Source organism: Bos grunniens, chromosome 7 (assembly GCF_055505025.1).
Source record: "Bos grunniens cultivar Pamir isolate PY7600 chromosome 7, Bosgru_T2T1.0, whole genome shotgun sequence".
Taxonomy (NCBI): Eukaryota; Metazoa; Chordata; class Mammalia; order Artiodactyla; family Bovidae; genus Bos; species Bos grunniens.
Window position 1 is genome coordinate 25,837,276 of NC_141171.1, and position 19,234 is coordinate 25,856,509.

The 19,234-nt window shown below is 35.2% G+C and overlaps 1 protein-coding gene across 1 annotated transcript in view; it reads right to left on the bottom strand.

Annotated features, from left to right (window-relative positions):
- The window catches only part of SLC12A2 (solute carrier family 12 member 2), a 93,650-nt gene that overhangs the window by 43,036 nt on the left and 31,380 nt on the right, over positions 1-19,234 (bottom strand). The window contains exons 5-10 of the mRNA XM_086410497.1: positions 10,919-11,058; positions 8,939-9,049; positions 8,237-8,345; positions 5,223-5,350; positions 5,042-5,126; positions 3,006-3,157 (exon numbers count right to left, since the gene is read on the bottom strand). Coding sequence (XP_086266623.1) covers positions 3,006-3,157; positions 5,042-5,126; positions 5,223-5,350; positions 8,237-8,345; positions 8,939-9,049; positions 10,919-11,058 — 725 coding nt within the window. The remainder of the gene's footprint in view (positions 1-3,005; positions 3,158-5,041; positions 5,127-5,222; positions 5,351-8,236; positions 8,346-8,938; positions 9,050-10,918; positions 11,059-19,234) is intronic.

The following is a 19,234-nucleotide window of genomic DNA, read 5'->3' on the forward strand; positions in this document are numbered from 1 at the left end:
AAAACAAGCAAGCTGTGAACTCCTCTAGGTTAAACCATTTTAAAATAACACAACTAAAGGCCACATGTTACAATAGACTGAATCCTGGATCAGGAAAACATGACCTGGGGCATTAGTGGAACAAGTGAGGAACTATGAATATGGAATATATATTTAGACAACAGTATTTCATCAACACTGGGATTACTTGGGTGGGATAATTCAACCACACTTGTAAAGAATGTTCTAAATACTTCAATCTGACTGTCATGTTGTGATGTCTATAATTTATTCTCATTGGTTTGAGAAAAATACTATACCTATAAAGAAAAACAACTAATAAATACAAATGAAGATAAGTAGGTAGGGTAGGTTTTCATAGCACTGTTCCTTGTGTGCCTTTAAAATCTGTCAAAATATAAAGTCAATTTGCAAGCACTGTTTAATGGATTTAGGTACTGTTAATTTGATCTATCCATTATAAATTTTACTAGTAGTGAACGATCATCACACTTTGTTTATTAAACAATGGTGAGTCAAAGTTTTCTGAGGACATTAAAATATAGAAATATAATAAGAAACATAAAACTAAATAAAATTGAATATTTAAGATAAGGTGACTCAATTATATGTACATATATTTATCGATTAAATGCAAAATAGCATTATATAGTGTGCCTTTGTATAGATTTCATGATGGAGTCTCCATTTATATGCTCCTCAGTAATGTTCTATTCACCATTCTTCATTCTCCAAGTGACAAGCAATTAATAATTTGACAGAATTTTCTTTCCATTCTCTTATCACTTTACAAAGTACTTTTAAAAAATTTACTTAAATTAGAAAAGCATATTTACATATACCAAACTCCTATACTTTGATTAAGTCCATACTTTCCATACTTAGACTTAATAAAGACAACATACTTTTGTAGTTTAAGGCAACAACACAGAAATCTGATTGGCGTTTTCAGTCACTGGGCAGAGACCAACATTTGTGTCTTTCATACACAATATCAATGTCAGAATTGGCCTGAATAATTAGCTGGACATGAATACTTTCTTTCATTCTACGATTTTGCCTAGTCTTGTGACTAGAAAAAAACAAACATCGTTACATAATTGAGTTCAATATTTTTAACCACTGAAAGTGCAGCCCATTGTTTGAAACTAAACAAAAGAAAATATACATAATGCCATTAAAAATTTTCATGTAAACCACACAGATTCTACATAAAATGTCTACATAATATTTCTACATAATGTTCTGAAATACATTAAATCCACAACTATTCTGTTTATTAGGTTTAAGTATTACTAGAAAAACACGAGGAAGCAGAATTTTTATTTTCCACTTTGAATTTGTAGATCTATTCTACAACTTTACCACAAAATATCTTGTTTTAATCTCCTGAATCTATCTATACCTTTGAGTTTTTTCTTTCTAGCATCCTGAGAATTATCAAGCAACTCTCAAAATATCCTCCAAATTTTAGTAGTTCCTTTTCATCTTATAAATCTAAAACTCATAAATTTTACAAAAATAGAATAAATAAAAAGCAGGACTGATAGCCTGCAAATACTCGAGCAGTAGTACTAATCTTTATTGGGGCTTCCTTTGTAGATCAGCTGGCAAAGAATCTGCCTGAATGCAGGAAACTCAGGTTTGATTCCTGGGTCAGGAAGATCCCCTGGAGAAGGAAGTGGCTACCCTACTCCAGTATTCTTGCCTGGAGAATCCCATGGACAGAGAAGCCTAGCAGGCTACAGTCTATGGCGTCACAAGAGTCAGACATGACTTAGCGACTAAACTACTACTACTACTACTACTACTAATCTTTACAGAGTTCATATGTTTACTAGTTCACAAACTTTTAAGCACGCATTAATAATTTAATTCTGCTGTTCAATGGTGGTTTAACACAGCATCACTATATTAGCCATATTTAATTAAATAAGACTGCTGATACTGATCAACACTTAAAAGGGCATTTATATATAGAGGAATTAGGGAGAAATCTCAAATCAGAAAGCTGAATTCATTTCAGTTAGTACGGATTTAAGTCGGTCAAAAATAAAAACAAAATACTTAGGTGTAAATCTAACAAAAAATATACAGGACTGATATTCTGAAAACTACATAATAATGATGAAGGAAGTCAAAGAAGATCTAAATAAAGAGCAGAACACATGTGTTCATGGACTGGGACAGTGTAAAGCTATCAGTTCTCCCCAAATTGATGTACAAGTTTAATGCATTTCCTACCAAAATTCCAGCAAGACTTTTTTGTAGATAAACATAGATTATTCTAAAATGTATCTAAAAAAGCAAAAGAACTAAAATAGCTAAAATAATTTTGAAAAAAGAATAAAGCAGGAGGAATCAAGCTCCCTGATTTTAAGACTGACAATCTAATTACAGTACTCAAGAAAGTATCGCATTGTTGGGAGGACAGACACAAAAATCAATGGGACACAACAGAGAAGCCAGAAATAGGCCCAGCACATATGACTATGTGTGAGACGCTTTCTTACTTTCTCAAACAGTATACCATATACAATTACTATTTATTATACCTTATTACAGAAGTGTTGCCCTCTGGGGGCCTTTTGCCCCTGAACAGGCTCAGGTTTCATTCTTTTATATTTTTCTGTTTGCCCAATTATTTACATGGGGCTTCCCAGATGGCACAGTAGTAAAGAATCCACCTATCAATGCAGCAGACACTGGTTCAATCCCTGGGTGGGGAAGGTCTCCTGGAGGAGGCAATGGCAACCCACTCAAGTATTTCTTGCCTGGAAAATGCCATGGACAGGCGAATGTGGCGGGCTGAAATCCCTGGGGTTGTGTAGAGTTGGACACGCCTGAGCGACTGAGCATGCACTATGAGCTGCATGCCGTCTTCACTGATGTATGAGTATAAAGCAATAGCAAAAACTTTCCGCTATACTCTGAATGGTAGAACTGACAGCAGTTTGACCTCCAGAAGAACACAGAACGCTTGTATAATACAAATTTATGCTCACCTGGAAGTTGTTCATTAGGCCATAGGAACAAGGGTTGGTTTCACAGGATGAAAAATCAAAGTTTAACTTGCAGGCTGCAGAAGTGCAGTTTGTCAGCTCTGTTACAATGGTGTTATTAACGTTCCCAGTAGCGTCCCGAACAACACACGAACCTGAAGCACGAGTGATAATGAGGACAAATCATCAAGCTAACATTTACCTTCACTTCAAAATTATATACACCCACAAAGAAATTTATGGTACTGACGGTATGTACTTGCTTATAATAGTAATTGAATACAGTGTATTACAATTAAGGAAGCTTTACCTGGAACAGAATGTGGAAAGCATCATGGTCCCCAGTATTGAGTCAGGGAAATGAAACCTTATAAAGTATGTATATGTATATACTTAAAAATCTTGTAATCATCACTGTGAAAATGATATATTAGCAAAATCATTTCCTGTACTACTTGATTAAAATGTCCTAAAGCAAATACAGAAACACTATGTTGAAAGAGTTCCAAATGGCAGAAACAGTTTCACATACTCTGAATACTTTATATTTAAAATGTGCCAAAGATCAGACTTGAGGTAATATCAATCTTCTGTGAGGAAAAGTAATTTAAACATGAATGAATTATATAATTCTATTTAAACCTTTGTATCAACTAAGTCCACCCTGATAATACGAAAATATAAGGTGGGAGGAGTCGGGGAGGGATAGTCTGGGACTCTGGGGTAAGCAGATGTAAGCTATTACACACAGAATGAATAAAAAAACGAAGTCTACTATATAGCACAGGGAACTATATTCAATATCCTAGTAAAACTATAATGGAAAAGATTAGTAAAAATAATGTACATCCATATATAACTGAGTCACTTTGCTGTAAAGCAAGAATTAACACAACATTGTAAATCAACTCTACTGCAATAAAAAATAAATGAAAAAATTAAAAAAAGAAAACATACAGTATGAGATTTGCAGCAGACTGAATAATCAAATACTATGAAAAATATATATTCTATAGTTAATGAATTTGGAGTTTGTGATTCTTTTGATTAGTACTAGACTATGACTTATTCTTCTAGTATGCTTAAAATTTTTAACTGTAAAACCTGAATTTTAGAATTTAGACATTAAATATAGTGCTTGTACTTTAGGAATATGATTTCTGAATAAAGTATTTCATTTCATGAATGTACAATAAATTCAAGACAAGACAGCATCTATAGTCACTGTATGCAAATTATATATAAAATCAGTAGTTATTAAATTTTTTTCTAGACTAGAATGTTTCAGTTAAAGAACCTATCTTAGACTTTCAAAATTATTTACTTACTTACTTATAAATAAAAACACCAAAACCCTCTTTGTCATGAGGCAGTGCTATTATCTTATTTTTGGCAGCAAAACTGGCTTCCTCACACATAAAAGATTTAGAGACTGACTGACCTCTTAAGTTCTTTCTTCAAGTACTATAATATGATTCCATCAATGTATTAAAATAGCTTAAAATCATTTTCATTAATTTAGTAATACTTTTCATTCAATGTAGTATCTCCTATTAATTGAAATCAAATTTTTATGGTAAAAAATGTCAGGTTCTGCATAATGGCCTTGAAACAATCTTAATAGAGTAAGATTATATAAAAATATAAAAAATAATCATCATACACAAAAATATGCTAAAATTTGTGAAGATCAGAAAGTAAAATTCATTTACTTCTACACATGAATTATATTTTCTGTAAATATGTCTCAGTGAAATTTAAGAATCTGCAGATGAGACTTCACATACTTTCTAACTTACTATATAATTAAATAAAAATCCCAGACAAGAAACAATAGAGGATTTGGTGGCTTAGACAACATGTATTAAGTCACCACTAGTTTACTTAAGTACTTTTGAAGTAAAATACAAAACTCCATGTCTTTTTATTGAAATAGTTCTTAATTTAAAAGTTAGAAATATAATATCATGAAAATGAATACTTATAGTATATACATCATTAAATGACTGAGACACATAGAGAAATGTAAGGTTATTTACCTACAGATACTGCAATTCCTATGTAAACCAGCGTAGTGATTAAAATGGCTAAGAGTGTTCCTTTGGGTATGGCTGACTGAGGATCCTAGAAGACAAAAACATTTTTTAAAGTCTACTGTTAAAAATAAATATATGTATATCACTTTTATATGAAATCAGTAAAGTACTTTATAATACTTACTGCAAGATCACCTGAGATATTTGCTCCGGCCAGAATGCCAGTTGCAGCAGGAAAAAAGATGGCAAATACAGAAAAAAAGGTCTCTTCTTCTCGAAAATCTGGACCAAAGTTCTCACTAAATATTTCATCTATAGAGAATAAAAGATTTTTGGCAATTAATGGACAGCAGATTAGGCCATAAAATTTCAGGTTAAGAGTAAGTGGTGATCTATGATCCCTAACATTTCTTCAGTTCCAGTAACTGGTAAATTCTTGAATATTTTCAAATTCAAGTATTGGTGTTCCTCTTTTCTTGTATGAGGAAAACAGTTTACAGCCAAAATGGTGGTGTGATCTGGTTCATGCACTGTTTTTTTTGTATACCTTACTAATTATGTTTGAAATACCTCTAACTTGATTCTTAAGACAGGCCAAGAGGTCAAAGAAACAAGAAAGCAGATAGAAGAACAAAAAGGACATCACAGTAACCTGGAACTGTTTTTTTCCCTTACATACAACTTATCTGTACTGTCTTCTCTACTTCTTAGGGGTGAACTGTTTGAATTTTGAGGCTATCCATCAGGCATCTAGACAATTTTTAGCTAAGACAAACTAGGTAAAGGTCCTTTCCATTTCAATAATAATGAAAGTGTCAACTAGTTCCTACTATTTCCATCTATTCTAATAGGTCCTCAAACTGAAACAAACAATAAACTGTCATCCATCCATCCATTCATCCATCCATCCCGTATCTGAGTATACACCATGTGCCAATAGTGGAGCCATCTGGTATCTCAAGGTACTGAGGAAGTCCAGTAGCAACAAGCTACCTTCATGGAACTTAAAAGTATCAATAGTAGTAGTAGTTGTAGTTTAGTCACTAAATTGTGTCCAACTCTTGCGACCCCATAGCCTGCCATGAATCTGTCCATGGGATTCTCCAGGCAAGAATACTGGAGTGGGTTGCCATTTCCTTCTCCAGGGGCTCTTTCTGACCCAGGAATCGAACCCAAATCTCCTGCATCGCAGGTAGATTCTTTACCAACTGAGCTACAAGGGAAGCCCTCGTAGTATCAATAGGGAGCTACCAAATAAGTAAAAAAAAACCAAAAAGCCACTGCTGCTACTGCTGCTGCTAAGTCGCTTCAGTTGTGTCCGACTCTGTGAGACCCCATTGACGGCCTCCCACCAGGCTCCCCCATCCCTGGGATTCTCCAGGCAAGAACACTGGAGTGGGTTGCCATTTCCTTCTCCAATGCATGAAAGTGAAAGTGAAGTCGCTCAGTCGTGTCTGAGTCTTAGCGACCCCATGGACTGCAGCCTACCAGGCTCCTCCATCCATGGGATTTTCCAGGCAAGAGTACTGAAGTGGGGTGCCATTGCCTTCTCCAAAGGCAGTAAAAGTACTCAATGGAAACAGGGTGTTGTGACAAATAATCAGAGAGAGATGATCTAATTCAATGTGTTTATTACACAAAGCTAAAGTGATGCAACTAAGGAGTTAACACTTAAGTTGAAGCTTTACGGAGCAGGAATCAGCCATGTGATGTTCCAGGGAAAGAGTACACCAGGAATAACCGGCAACATATAGAAAGGCCCTGAGGCAGGAAGAAGGTTTAGCTCTTTTGAAGAACTGAAAGAAGGCAAAGCTCTCACAGTACAGGGGAGATGAAATGAAATGGAAGATATCAGCAGGGGTGAGATCATGCAAAATTTTATTTTATAAGAGTTTAGATTTTGTCCTCAATATAATGAAAAGCCAAGGTGGGCACAGAGTCATGGAAATGACATGCTATGATCAATGCTTACGTGGATGCTGCAGAGACAATGGACTGAAGAATCAGCATCTGATGCAGGGAACCAATTAGAAGGTTACTGTAGTGGTTCAATTTAGTGATAGGAGAATAATGTACTGATGAGGGAAGGATTAGAAAGACAGCAAGTAGAAAACACTGAGATCCTGATTTCTTTCATGTATCAGGATGGAGAAGTTCAAGAAGGGTTAGTTAGGAGGGACATCAAATAAGCAGTTGAATATATACTTATATCTGGAGTTTGAAGGAGAGACCAAGGAATAGAAACATGTCAGTCTCTTGAAAGCATTTTGAGCCATGAGAATAGATATTGCCAAAGGAAAGAATACAGTTAGAAGGCCGAGGACAACACTGTACGACTCGACATTTAGAGGAAGAGAGAAGAGAAGGGGTAACAGGAGTAAAAGACATAGCGACCAGAGAATTAGGTAGGAAAGAACTCACTAGAAAACAGTGTCTGACACCAAAGGAGAATGGGACAGCTAAACAGAATGTTGCTGAGAGTCAGGAGACTAAAAAAACAAGGAGTTTTTGTCAATTTAACACAGGCAGATCCTTTACTCTAAGGGAAAAGCAACTCTGATGCTATTGCAACTCTTCTTTCTGGCTTTCATTCTGCCTTGAAGAGACAGGTTCAGAACGGCAGGTCAGTGGAGGGAGTGGGGCGGAGATACAGAAAGACACTTCATAAAATAATAAATGACACGGAAATTACACCTGTAGTGAAAGTTAAGAGGCAGAATGAAAAGGGTTATGGAAAATGAAAACTGGAAAATTCTCACACAATTAATAATGTAAACTGTAGAATTACATCAAGAAACTACTTCTAGTTGCTTTCACAGTCTCAGGCACTTTTAGACTATTATGTTTAAATACAACTGAAAGAATGGAAAAGCAACATTAGAACAGAAGCTACAATTTCAGTAACAAATTCCCCAAATGAGAACAAAAGCACTTTTCCTCGGTAGCACTGATTTCTCTATGTTTTATCACTTTTCATTTTGCTAATGATGAAAAATGAAAGATATAAATAAAAGTGATTTTTTTTTACTCCAATTATACAATAAACATAAAGAAACCAAACTAAACTGGACTGTGAATTAGTGTTAGTCACTACACCAAATTCAATTACATTGCAAAATATGAAAAATGTACTAAATTTATTTAACACTAGAATGCTATAATGTGCACCTTAAAAAAAAAAAATTCTTTCTTACTTACACTTATAACCAAAGAAACCTTTGGGCTTCTTGCTCTCCAATGGGATAAATGTTCCTATGACGAAATCAGCTATAGCAAGTAGTAGAATCACCAAAAGAACAATCTGAGCCTGAAATTTTAAACGTTAAAAATCAAAATCAAACATATTGTGTCAATACACCAATTCAGTGCCACTGGAATATAACTCCCGTTAAGGGAAAAGACTTCTGTCTTGTTTTTCCAGAGCCTCACACAGTGCTAAGTACAAAGCAGATGCTTAATAAATTTTTGTTAAAGGAACAATCTCAGAATATTCAATACACTGGGGGAAAATGGAGAGCAAAAGTAGGGTCATGCCAACTATTTCCAAAGTGAGTTAAAGATGTGCGTGTTAGATGCACTAACACCACAAATGTTAAAATACAGAAAAAAATTATAGTACTGATATTACCTTTAGTAACTCCCTCTGACATACCCCATAATTCATTTTTCCTTACATACTCTTTGATGTTATTTCCAAATACTATTATTCCAAATTATTTCCAAATACCAAATACTCCCCACCTTGCCGAACAGAAATGACCTTATTTGTCTTTGAAAATGGCCACTTAGGAACCTTCAAAATCTAAAGGTATTACCACACCTTAGAACATACCTAAAACATAAGCTCTAAAAGTTTGTACACTCACCATTTACAGAGGTCCCAATGATACCATTACTTACTTTTGCCTCCCACTCCATTCCGGCTACTGAGATACCCAAAAGGATCACCACTGTAATGGCTCCAATAATTCGGATATCATTGATTTCATCTATCATAAGTATGGAATGTTCCTACAAAAAGAAAATAATAGAATGAAGAATATTATTTACTTCAGCCTAATGCTTCCATTCTTTTTGAAACATTTTAGAGATACCACAGTTCTTCACAGATAGAAGTTGAATAAATTCCTATTTAAGGGATGAATAGGGAGATCTAGCAAAAAAAGAATGAATTACTGTTTACTATTAAGATGTCACTCAAACATCTGAAGACATCAAAAATATGATCAAATATTAATACTGCTATATTTATAAAGACTCAAATTTTAAAAATGGATTGCTAACAAGCAAAAAAAAATTATAATATGACTATGTGTATGTACATTAGTCGCTCAGTTGTGTCCGACTCTTTGCAACCCCACGGACTGTAGTCCACCAGGCTTCTCTGTCCATGGAATTCTCCAGGCAAGAATACTGGAGTGGATTGCCATTCCCTTCTCCAGAGGAACTTCCCAACCCAGGAATCGAACCCTGGTTTCCTGCATGGCAGGCAGACTCTTTACCGTTTGAGCTACAGGGGAAGTCCTATAATAATAATATGACTAAGTAGTATTAATAGGATTTTTTTTAAGTTACAAAGCAGAAATATATTTTGTATTCATTGTGGTTAGTGAATTCAGCTTTCAACAGTCTCTTCCATTGCATAAGGAAAAGAGATGAACACACTTTCATGCAGCTGTCCAAAGTGACACTGTTCCATTCTAAGAACAAAATTATTTGTGGCTCAAATAATGACATTAAAAAACATATACTAAATTAAACAATGAAAGACTATGAATTCTTAATGATTATACTGTTTGCTTACTTCCTTTTCTCTGTCCCTTTGGCCTAGGCAGCTAAGGTCCATGCCAATGCAAGTATCAGTCCTTTTCAGATGTTACACTTCCTAATATACCATACACTGCAACTTAACATGAACAACTACAGGTGTCATTCAAGATTCTTCTCAGTTAATAAAACTGAATCCTACCTACTGCTTTAACTACATACATACTAGTTACTCTTTTCAACTAAGTTCTCTTCTCAACTCCACGGCAGTATCATCAACCACTTCCTGGCCAGCTTGACTTACATATACCAAATCAGACATCCCAAACTGAAATGTTCTGTGTTCTCTATCTCATGGTAAATGGCATTACCATCCATCTAAATCAGTCCTCCTTTCTTGCTCTCTGATTTCCCACATCCCATCAATCAAGCCTACTTACTCAACTGATTAAAAACCACTCGTCACTGATTTAATATTCACCAACATCTCTTCTCCCAGGATAGCTACAAGCTTTTAAATTGTCTCCATGTCCAATGGTGACCCCTCACAATTCTCTACACTGTAATCACATATTTCTTGAGGCACCTAATCTGATCATCATGGATCTCAACTCCAGTTAAGATACAATCCAGGTTTAACAGCAAACAAGACCCTTCCTGACTTGATCCTTTCTTTCTTCCCTCTTATCTTAAACCTCGCGCCACTTTGGGCTTCAGCCATACTGAAATATTGCCAGTTCTGTGTTGTTGTTTTTTTAATAACACACCATACTCTACCCCTTCTAGGTCTTTTCTTTTCTTTCCTATTTCCCTCATACCATATCTCACCTCTCCTACCTGGGTGCTAATGTCTTGACTCCCTTCCTCTGAAAATGCTGTCTTGACACTTCTCTGCCACCCTACTCCTGGATGGTAAATTAAGTGATCCTCCTAGTTTGTCAAGACCTCCTGCAGTTACCCACTTCTGACATGTGTTGGTCTATCTCCCACACTAAACTTCTTGAAGGACGAGTTTTATGTTCCTTGCTGCTTTCCTGGCATCTTACATGGTGAATGGCACGTAAATCCTCAGTAAAGATCCAGGAAACGAATGACTGGAAAAAGGTGAATTACCTTAAGCAACTCCACCACAGTTTCTGCAAATCCAACCACGTACATAGCAACTGCGACGGCATTGGCAAAAGCGAAGATCAGGCCAATTGCACCACCAAATTCTGGCCCTAGACTTCTAGATATTAAATAATACGCTCCTCCTAAAGAAAAGAAACAAACACAAGTACTAATGTTAGAATTTTAAATGTCAAAGAATCCTTTCAATTACACAAGAGTTCACAAACACACGCCACCAGTGAACATAGCAGTTAAAGTAAAAGGCAAGTGGGTGAGCATATTTTTAGGAAGAAACATCCAGAAAGAATTCTTTACAACCCACTTCATTCATAACAGTTCTGAACATCCAGAAAACTTTTCTCACATTAAATATAAAAATCATCCTGCTATTTAAATCCCTTCTTTCTTTTCCAAAGCTTAGATTAAAATGGCAACAGCCTCCTCCTCATATTCAGAGACATCATTTCCCAATGATTTTCTAAGGAATATGTTAATCTTAAATAACACTTAAAATGATAATTGACATGATTTCAGTTACTTAGTGTGGTAATTTGCTGAATGTGAATACTAAAGAAAAATGAAGGTATCACAAGAAACTTAATGAACAGCACATACTGACATCCTGAAGAGACATAGTTTTATTACATGAGTGAGTGAAAGTCACTCAGTCGTGTCCCACTCTTTGCAACCCCATGTACTATACAGTCCATGGAATCTCCAGGCCAGAATACTGGAGTGGGTAGCCTTTCCCTTCTTCAAGGGATCTTCCCAACCCAGGAATTGAACCCAGGTCTCCCACATTGCAAGTGGATTCTTTACCAGCTGAGCCACAAGGGAAGCCCAGTTTTATTGTAATAAAACTTAATTTATATTAATTTATTAATAAATTCATATTGCATTTAATATAATTCATATTATATGTTTATACTTATATTATAAATCCTGCCTAAATGGCAGAGTAGACAAAGCCATTAAACAAGCTATCATCATGAAGCAAGTATTTTTCTAACTTAAATCAGTATTTTGATTCTGAGTCAGTGTATACTTATCTAAAGTCTCTAAAAGCTCCCCTAAATTTCTAATTTATTTTTGGTTTCTAGGTCATAATCAAAACTTAGTTTTGATAGTACTGAAGTTACATTAAGTTATGTACATTTTTCTAGACACTGATGAGACATTCTATTCTTTTTATTGATCAGTCGCTCAGTTGTGTCTGACTCTTTGCGACCCCATGGACTGCAGCACATCAGGCTTCCCTGTCCTTTACCATCTCCCGGAGCTTGCTCAAACTCATGTCCACTGAGTCGGTGAGGCCATCCAACCCCATCTCATTCTCTGTTGTCCCCTTCTTCTTCTGCCTTCAATCTTTCCCAGCATCAGGGTCTTTTCTAATGAGTCAGCTCTTCACATCAGGTGGTCAAAGTACTGGAGCTTCAGCATAGTCCTTCTAATGAATATTCAAGATCGACTTCCTTTAGGATTGACTGGTTTGATCTCCTTGCTCTCCAAGGGACTCTCAAGAGTCTTCTCCAATGCCACAGTTCAAAAGCATCTATTCTTTGGCGCTTAGCCTTCTTTATGGTCCAACTCTCACATCCATACGTGACTACTGGAAAAACCATAGCTTTGACTAGATGGACCTTTGCTGGCAAAGTAAAGTCTCTGCTCTTTAATATGCTGTCTAGCTTTGTCATAGCTTTTCTTCCAAGGAGCAAGCATCTTTTAATTTCATGGCTGCAGTCACCATCTGCAGTGATTTTGGAACCCAAGAAAATAAAGTCTGTCATTGTTTCCATTGTTTCCCCATCTATTTGCCATGAAGTGATGGGACCAGATGCCATGATCTTCGTTTTCTGAATGTTGAGTTTAAGCCAGCTTTTTCACTCTCTCACTTTCAATAAAGAGGCTCTTTAGTTTCTCTTCACTTTCTGCCTTAAGAAAGTCTTAAAACCATATAATGAAGACAAATGCAACAACAGATTCTACAATTTAATAAATTGCTAAATATGCAAACTTTATTTTGAAAATACCTGTAATAGGTTTTGGGGTTAATTTGATCAAGTTTCTCAAAATATTCTATACTTTAAACCTATCCACAAAAACTTCCTCATTACAGTACAGCAGGCACAGATACAACACTGTAAAATAACTACAGGCCAATTAAAAAAAAACTTTCTTAGTAATTCACTTTACCAATTAATAATTTTTACCGTCTTTAAAATTCTGAAGATTCATTTAGTATTAGTCTCATTTTTTAAAATGAGATAAAATGAAAAAAAATTTCCCCAAATACTTTTGAACACTAAAAATTCTAATGGACTTACATATAATGACAATTTTTATGTCAAAGAGCTAAAGTTAAAGATATTAAATCACATAATTAATCACACAGAAAATCCCTAGAATATCATAATTATCACAGCCTATAGTTAATGAACATGTCATTTAATCTCAATATCAATAATGAATTAAGACAAGTATTATTTATCCTGACTTAATTGATAGGACAATTAAGTCACAATAAAAGGTTAACTGAAATCAGTCAGCCACTCATGTATTTCAATAGTTGATAATATTCTTTAGACAGAGAAATACACCAAGAGAACCTATAAAAGCACAGAATTCAGTTGTTATGTGTTTAAAGTTTTGATTTTCTGAAATTTCAAGTCTATTACTAATAAGAAAAAATATATATCTTCAGATGTATTTAACATTGGTAAAGGTAACTGGAAGGGAAATAATGAATATAAGTAACAAATTCTGACATTTCAGAACTATTTAAAAATCTTCTACTAATTGGGATACCTAAACTTAAAACCTAGGACCTAGTTTTATTACTTTTTAAAATATTTTATTTTTTTTAATGAAAATAAAAAGTTAGACATGAAGAATATTTTAAAAGCATCCGCTCATCTTCCTATAAATTCCTGATGAAAAGCAACAGTACTCTGCCCTATTCTCATTTCTACTCCTGTGTCCTTGAGGCAACCAGTTTTAAGAACTTTCTCCCCCTCCCTTTTTTTCCTTAGCAACAAAATAGTATAAAAGATCTACTGCTCTGAAAGGCTGGTCTATTTACTAATCAACACAGAGTGATACACACCTTAAAATAAAATGTTTATTTTGTAATTAAGTAAAATTACACATTTTACTTAATTCTAGCAAGTACAATTGACTCTTGAACAACACAGGTGTGAAATGCGCAGGTCCACTTATATGTGGATTTTTTCAATAAATATACTGAAAATTTTTTTGGAGATCTGTGATAATTTGAAAAAACTCACACATGAATCACATGGTATAGAAATACAGAAAAAATTAAGAACAAGTTAGGTATGTCATTAATACATAAAATGTATGTGGACACTAGTCTATCTTTACATAGGTTTAAGGTAAATGATACCTAATATGAAATTAATATGTTAATTTTCTTTCTAATACATTAACTGCTCAGAGAATTAACATACAAAACAAGCTGTGCTCTGTCCCTCCCTCTCTGGTAATTAGAGAAACTGCACATCATCGCAGATAAGTGGTTTTTTAAAAATGTAACAGTGTTTATAATACTATACTATGAATATGACTATAATACTGTATGCCATAAAAATTGTACAAGGATTCACTCATTAGTGCAGAGGCTAGGCTACCATGATACAATCATATCATTATACTGCTGCTGCTGCTGCTAAGTCGCTTGAGTTGTGTCCGACTCTGTGCGACCCCATAGATGGCAGCCCACCAGGCTCCCCCGTCCCTGGGATTCTCCAGGCAAGAACACTGGAGTGGGTTGCCATTTCCTTCTCCAATGCATGAAAGTGAAAAGTGAAACTGAAGTCGTTCAGTCATGCCAGACTCCTAGCGACCCCATGGACGGCAGCCTACCAGGCTCCTCCGTCCATGGGATTTTCCAGGCAATCGTACTGGAGTGGGGTGCCATTGCCTTCTCCTATCATTATACTAGGCTACAATAAAGCAATCATATTTCTGCCTCTTTGTTTTCAATGTGTGAATTGGTATACCAGTAAATAAATATAAATTCCACTTTTCACATTATCTTTCCATTTGTTAAATGTTTATAATTTCTCACATTTTAAAAAAACTTCTGTTGGAATATAGTTGATTTGCATGATGTCTTACTTTCAGGTGTACAGCAAAGTGCATCTTTTCATTTTATCTCTAGTGTTAGTAATACATGTAACACAAATAGTGTTTTGTAACATATAAGACAATATTAATGCAGGTATTAACAAATGATTAATCTTGTAAAAAGATGATGTAAAACGTATGGCATCAGTACAGTACTGTAAATGTACTTTTTCCTCACTAGAATTTTCTTAATAACATTTTATTCTCTCTGGTTTACTTTACTGTAAGAATACAGTATATAATACATATACACAAATATCTGTTAATCAATGGTTTATGTTACCTACAAGGCTTCTGGTCAATAGTAATCCATAGTTAAGTTTTGGGGAACTCAAAAGTTATACAAGGATTTTCAACTGCGTAGGGGTCATCAGCATCTCTTACCTATGTGTTATTCAAGGGACAACTGTACGATTATCATTCCCATTTTACATATGTGAAAATTCAGGCTTACAGAGGTTAAGTAACTTGACCACAGTCACACATATAGTAAGGGAAGAAATGGGCTTAAACTCAAGTCTCTCTGAGTGCTTATTCAGTACAGTATGTAAAATTAAATAAGACATTTTATTATCATTGAACAAGCTGAAGAGTATAAAAAAATTATGAATTAAAAGGCAACAATAGAAAAACTATTTTATTTACAAAAAAAATCTGTTGTTCAAGCAAACACAGAAAGTCGATATGGAAAAGATATCCTCATGAACTCTCAAAATTTGGCTGTAAAATGCCCTGTCTTCTAAGTGTAGAAAACACCAATGAAACAGACACCAGAGATGCTAAGTAATACAATACTATACACTGGGTTCCATTATTACTACATATTGATTTGGGGATACATGTCCCTGCAGCTCTAAGTAGATTTCAAATCAATAACCAAAACTCTGACTAGGTTAATCAACAGCTATATGATTACTGGCCATAAAACAAGTCACTATATATTTCAAAGAACTGAAATGACATAGCATTACTGATAACAGTGCTGAATTAAATGTATGGACTTCACCTGAATATGTTTTAAATTATGCAACATATTTTTAAGTAACCCACTAGTAAAAGAACAAATCACAAGGGAAATTAAAAAGTATTTTGAACTGAACAATAATGAAAAGAGAACCTATCAAAATTAGTGGGATAAACCTAAAGCAGGAATTACAGCTTTAAGTACTAATATTAAAAAAAAAGACACTTCTACTAAAAGTAAATAAATAATATGAAATCAATTACCTAAGCTTCTACCTTAAGAAAACAGAAAAAAAGGAAAGCCCAATGTAGGGGGAAAAAAAAAAAGTTAATACCACAGTTGCAGAAAACTATAAAGAAAAATCAATTAAGGTGAAAATGGACAAATTCTTTGAAAAAGTTGTCAGAACTATTGCAAGAACAGTAAATTGAAATACTCCTAAGAAATTAAATTTGAAACACACACACACACACACACACACACACAGAACCACAGGCCCAGGGAGCTTCAGCAGTGAGAAAGAAATAAGATCAGTTTTACAAAAACTCTTTCAGAAAATTGAGGAAGAACCAGTACTAGCCAACACCCTTTATGAGTTGAACTTAATCCTAATACCAAAACCTGACACAGATTATGACAAAAAAAGAAAATTTTAGACAAATATTTCTCATGATCATAGATTCAAAAGTCGTTAACAAAATGTTAGCAAGTAAAAAGTAGCAGAAACCATAATATTTTTTTGACCAAATATATCTTTGATCTTTGTGGAGTTTATGCCACGAATGCGAGGTTACTGAGATTCAAAATACCATATAATTTTGATAATAACAGAATAAGAGAAAAAAACCACATAACCATTTCAACAGATGTAGAAAAAGTGTAACAAAATCCAACATTCATTCATGATAAATACTACCAGCAATCTAGAAATAGAACTGTCTCAATCTGACAAATTACATCTTCTAGAACTCCACAGTTAACATCTTAATAGTGATATATTCAACTCAGTCCCCCTAAAACTGGCAACACCACAAGGATGTTTATCCTCACTGCTTCTTTACCATGGTACTGAAGGTCCTATCTATTTCAACAGGCTGACAAAATAGAAGGAGAAGGAAAAAGAGAGGGAGAGAAGAAAACACTAAAGATTGAAAAGAAAGTATAAACCATGTCTGTTCACAGATGACGACTTTATCTTTAGCAAAGTCACAGAACCAAGACACGTAAGTCTACTGCGTTTCTACACACAGTCATTAAAAAATTTGGAAAATGAAATTTACAATTACCATCTACCAGATGAAAAACATGACTGAGGGATACATTGAACAAAACATGCAAGATCTCTATACTGAAAAATATACAACACTGCTGACAGAAACAAAGATCTAAATAAACAGAAAGATACACCATGTTTAGAGACTGGAAGAGTCAATATTGTTAACATGACCATTCTTCCCCGGCAAAAATGTTAAGAGTGAAATCCCAAAGTCCCAGCAAGGTTTTCTGTCTTCAGAGAAATTGATACTGCCAATTCAAAAATTTTACATGGCAATACAAAGAACCTAGAAGAGTCAAAACAATTTTGAAAAAGAACAAAGTTTTAAGACTTAGAACTTATAAAGCTAAGCAATCAAAACAGGGTAGTCTTGGAATAACTGGTATAAGAATAAACGAATCAATGGAACAGGATACAATAAAGACAATACACAGAAAATTCGGTTTTCAACAACAGCACCAAAACTAATTCAGTATGGAGTAGATAGTTTGTTGACAAATGGAGCTAGACAAGTGGCTATCTAAGCGGGGGTGGAGGGGAGTGACAGCAGCGGGGAGAAACATAATCTCTGTCTCACATAATGTGAGCCTGTTCATAGTTAAAAATCTAAAACCCATACTCAACAATTATCTGTTGATGAACTGAAATACAAGGAATATAAAAATTTGATCTTAGTCACATAGGTAGGTTTCTACTGATTTTAGATTCTCAGAACTACCTCTCAGAAATTTGATGTAGTCTGGGCTTTTATTTGAAAGTGTACTGACCTCTGTTTTTATGCTCCAAACCACACAGTGGTTGAAGAACTGTTCCCTTCTATTGCTCAGTTCATATAATACACTATAAATCAAAATCCAGAATTCACATCTCCATATTATAAAAGGCTGCCTGTGGTTGTCCTCTATTTCATAATGAGTTGATATTCAGAGATTGTCTGTGGACAGAAGAAACTCTGGCCTGTGAAATCTAGGAAACGCAGATCTGAGTGACAGTAGAAGCTGGCCAGCACCATCTGAGTTGCAGAATCTGTAAATTCTGTAAAATAGGAGCTTTCAAGAACACTGGCAGGATTTGCAGGATGGGAAAGAGTTCTGGGCTGCATGTGTATATGGCTAGGGCAGGGAGTATGCCAGAGGAGAAGGAAAGAGGGGACTCCATCAGCTAGTTGGCGGTGCTAGTTCTACTCCGTGGAAATAGAGGACTGAGGAGATGGTTCTCTAACTTGCCACTAATAGCTTCAAATAGTACCCTCCTCCCATTATTACTATATTCCAATCAAGACTGAAACTAAAAACCTTGCATTTTCTAAGTTTTAACTCTTTTTCTTCCCCTGAATGTTTCCGTATTACTTTTATCCTAGACTTCATAATCAGACACCATTATACTTCTTTACAGGGCTTCCCTGGTAGCTCAGCTGGTAAAGAATCCACCTGCAATGCAGGAGACCCCAGTTCAATTCCTGGTTCGAGAAGATCCCCTAGAGAAGGGATAGGCTACCCACACCAGTATCCTTGGGCTTCCCTGGTGGCTCACTCGGTAAAGAATCTGCCTGCAATGCGGGAGACCTGGGTTCGATCCCTGGGTTGAGAAGATCCCCTGGTGGAAGGCATGGCAACCCACTCCAGTATTCTTGCCTGGAGAATTCCCATGGACAAGAGGAGGCTGGCTGTCTGCAGTCCATGGGGTCACAAAGACTTGAACACGACTGAGCGACTAAGCACAGAACAGCACATTTCTTTACAAGTTGACAGTTAATTTCTATTTTTTAAAAAACTACACTTCTCTAGATTCTACCTGTTTAAATCTCTAAAAGGTACTGTTAAAGTCAGTGTAAAGGCTACTTTAGTTCAGTTCAGTCACTCAGTCATGTCCGACTCTTTACGACCCCGTGAATTGCAGAGCACCAGGCCTCCCTGTCCATCACCAACTCCCG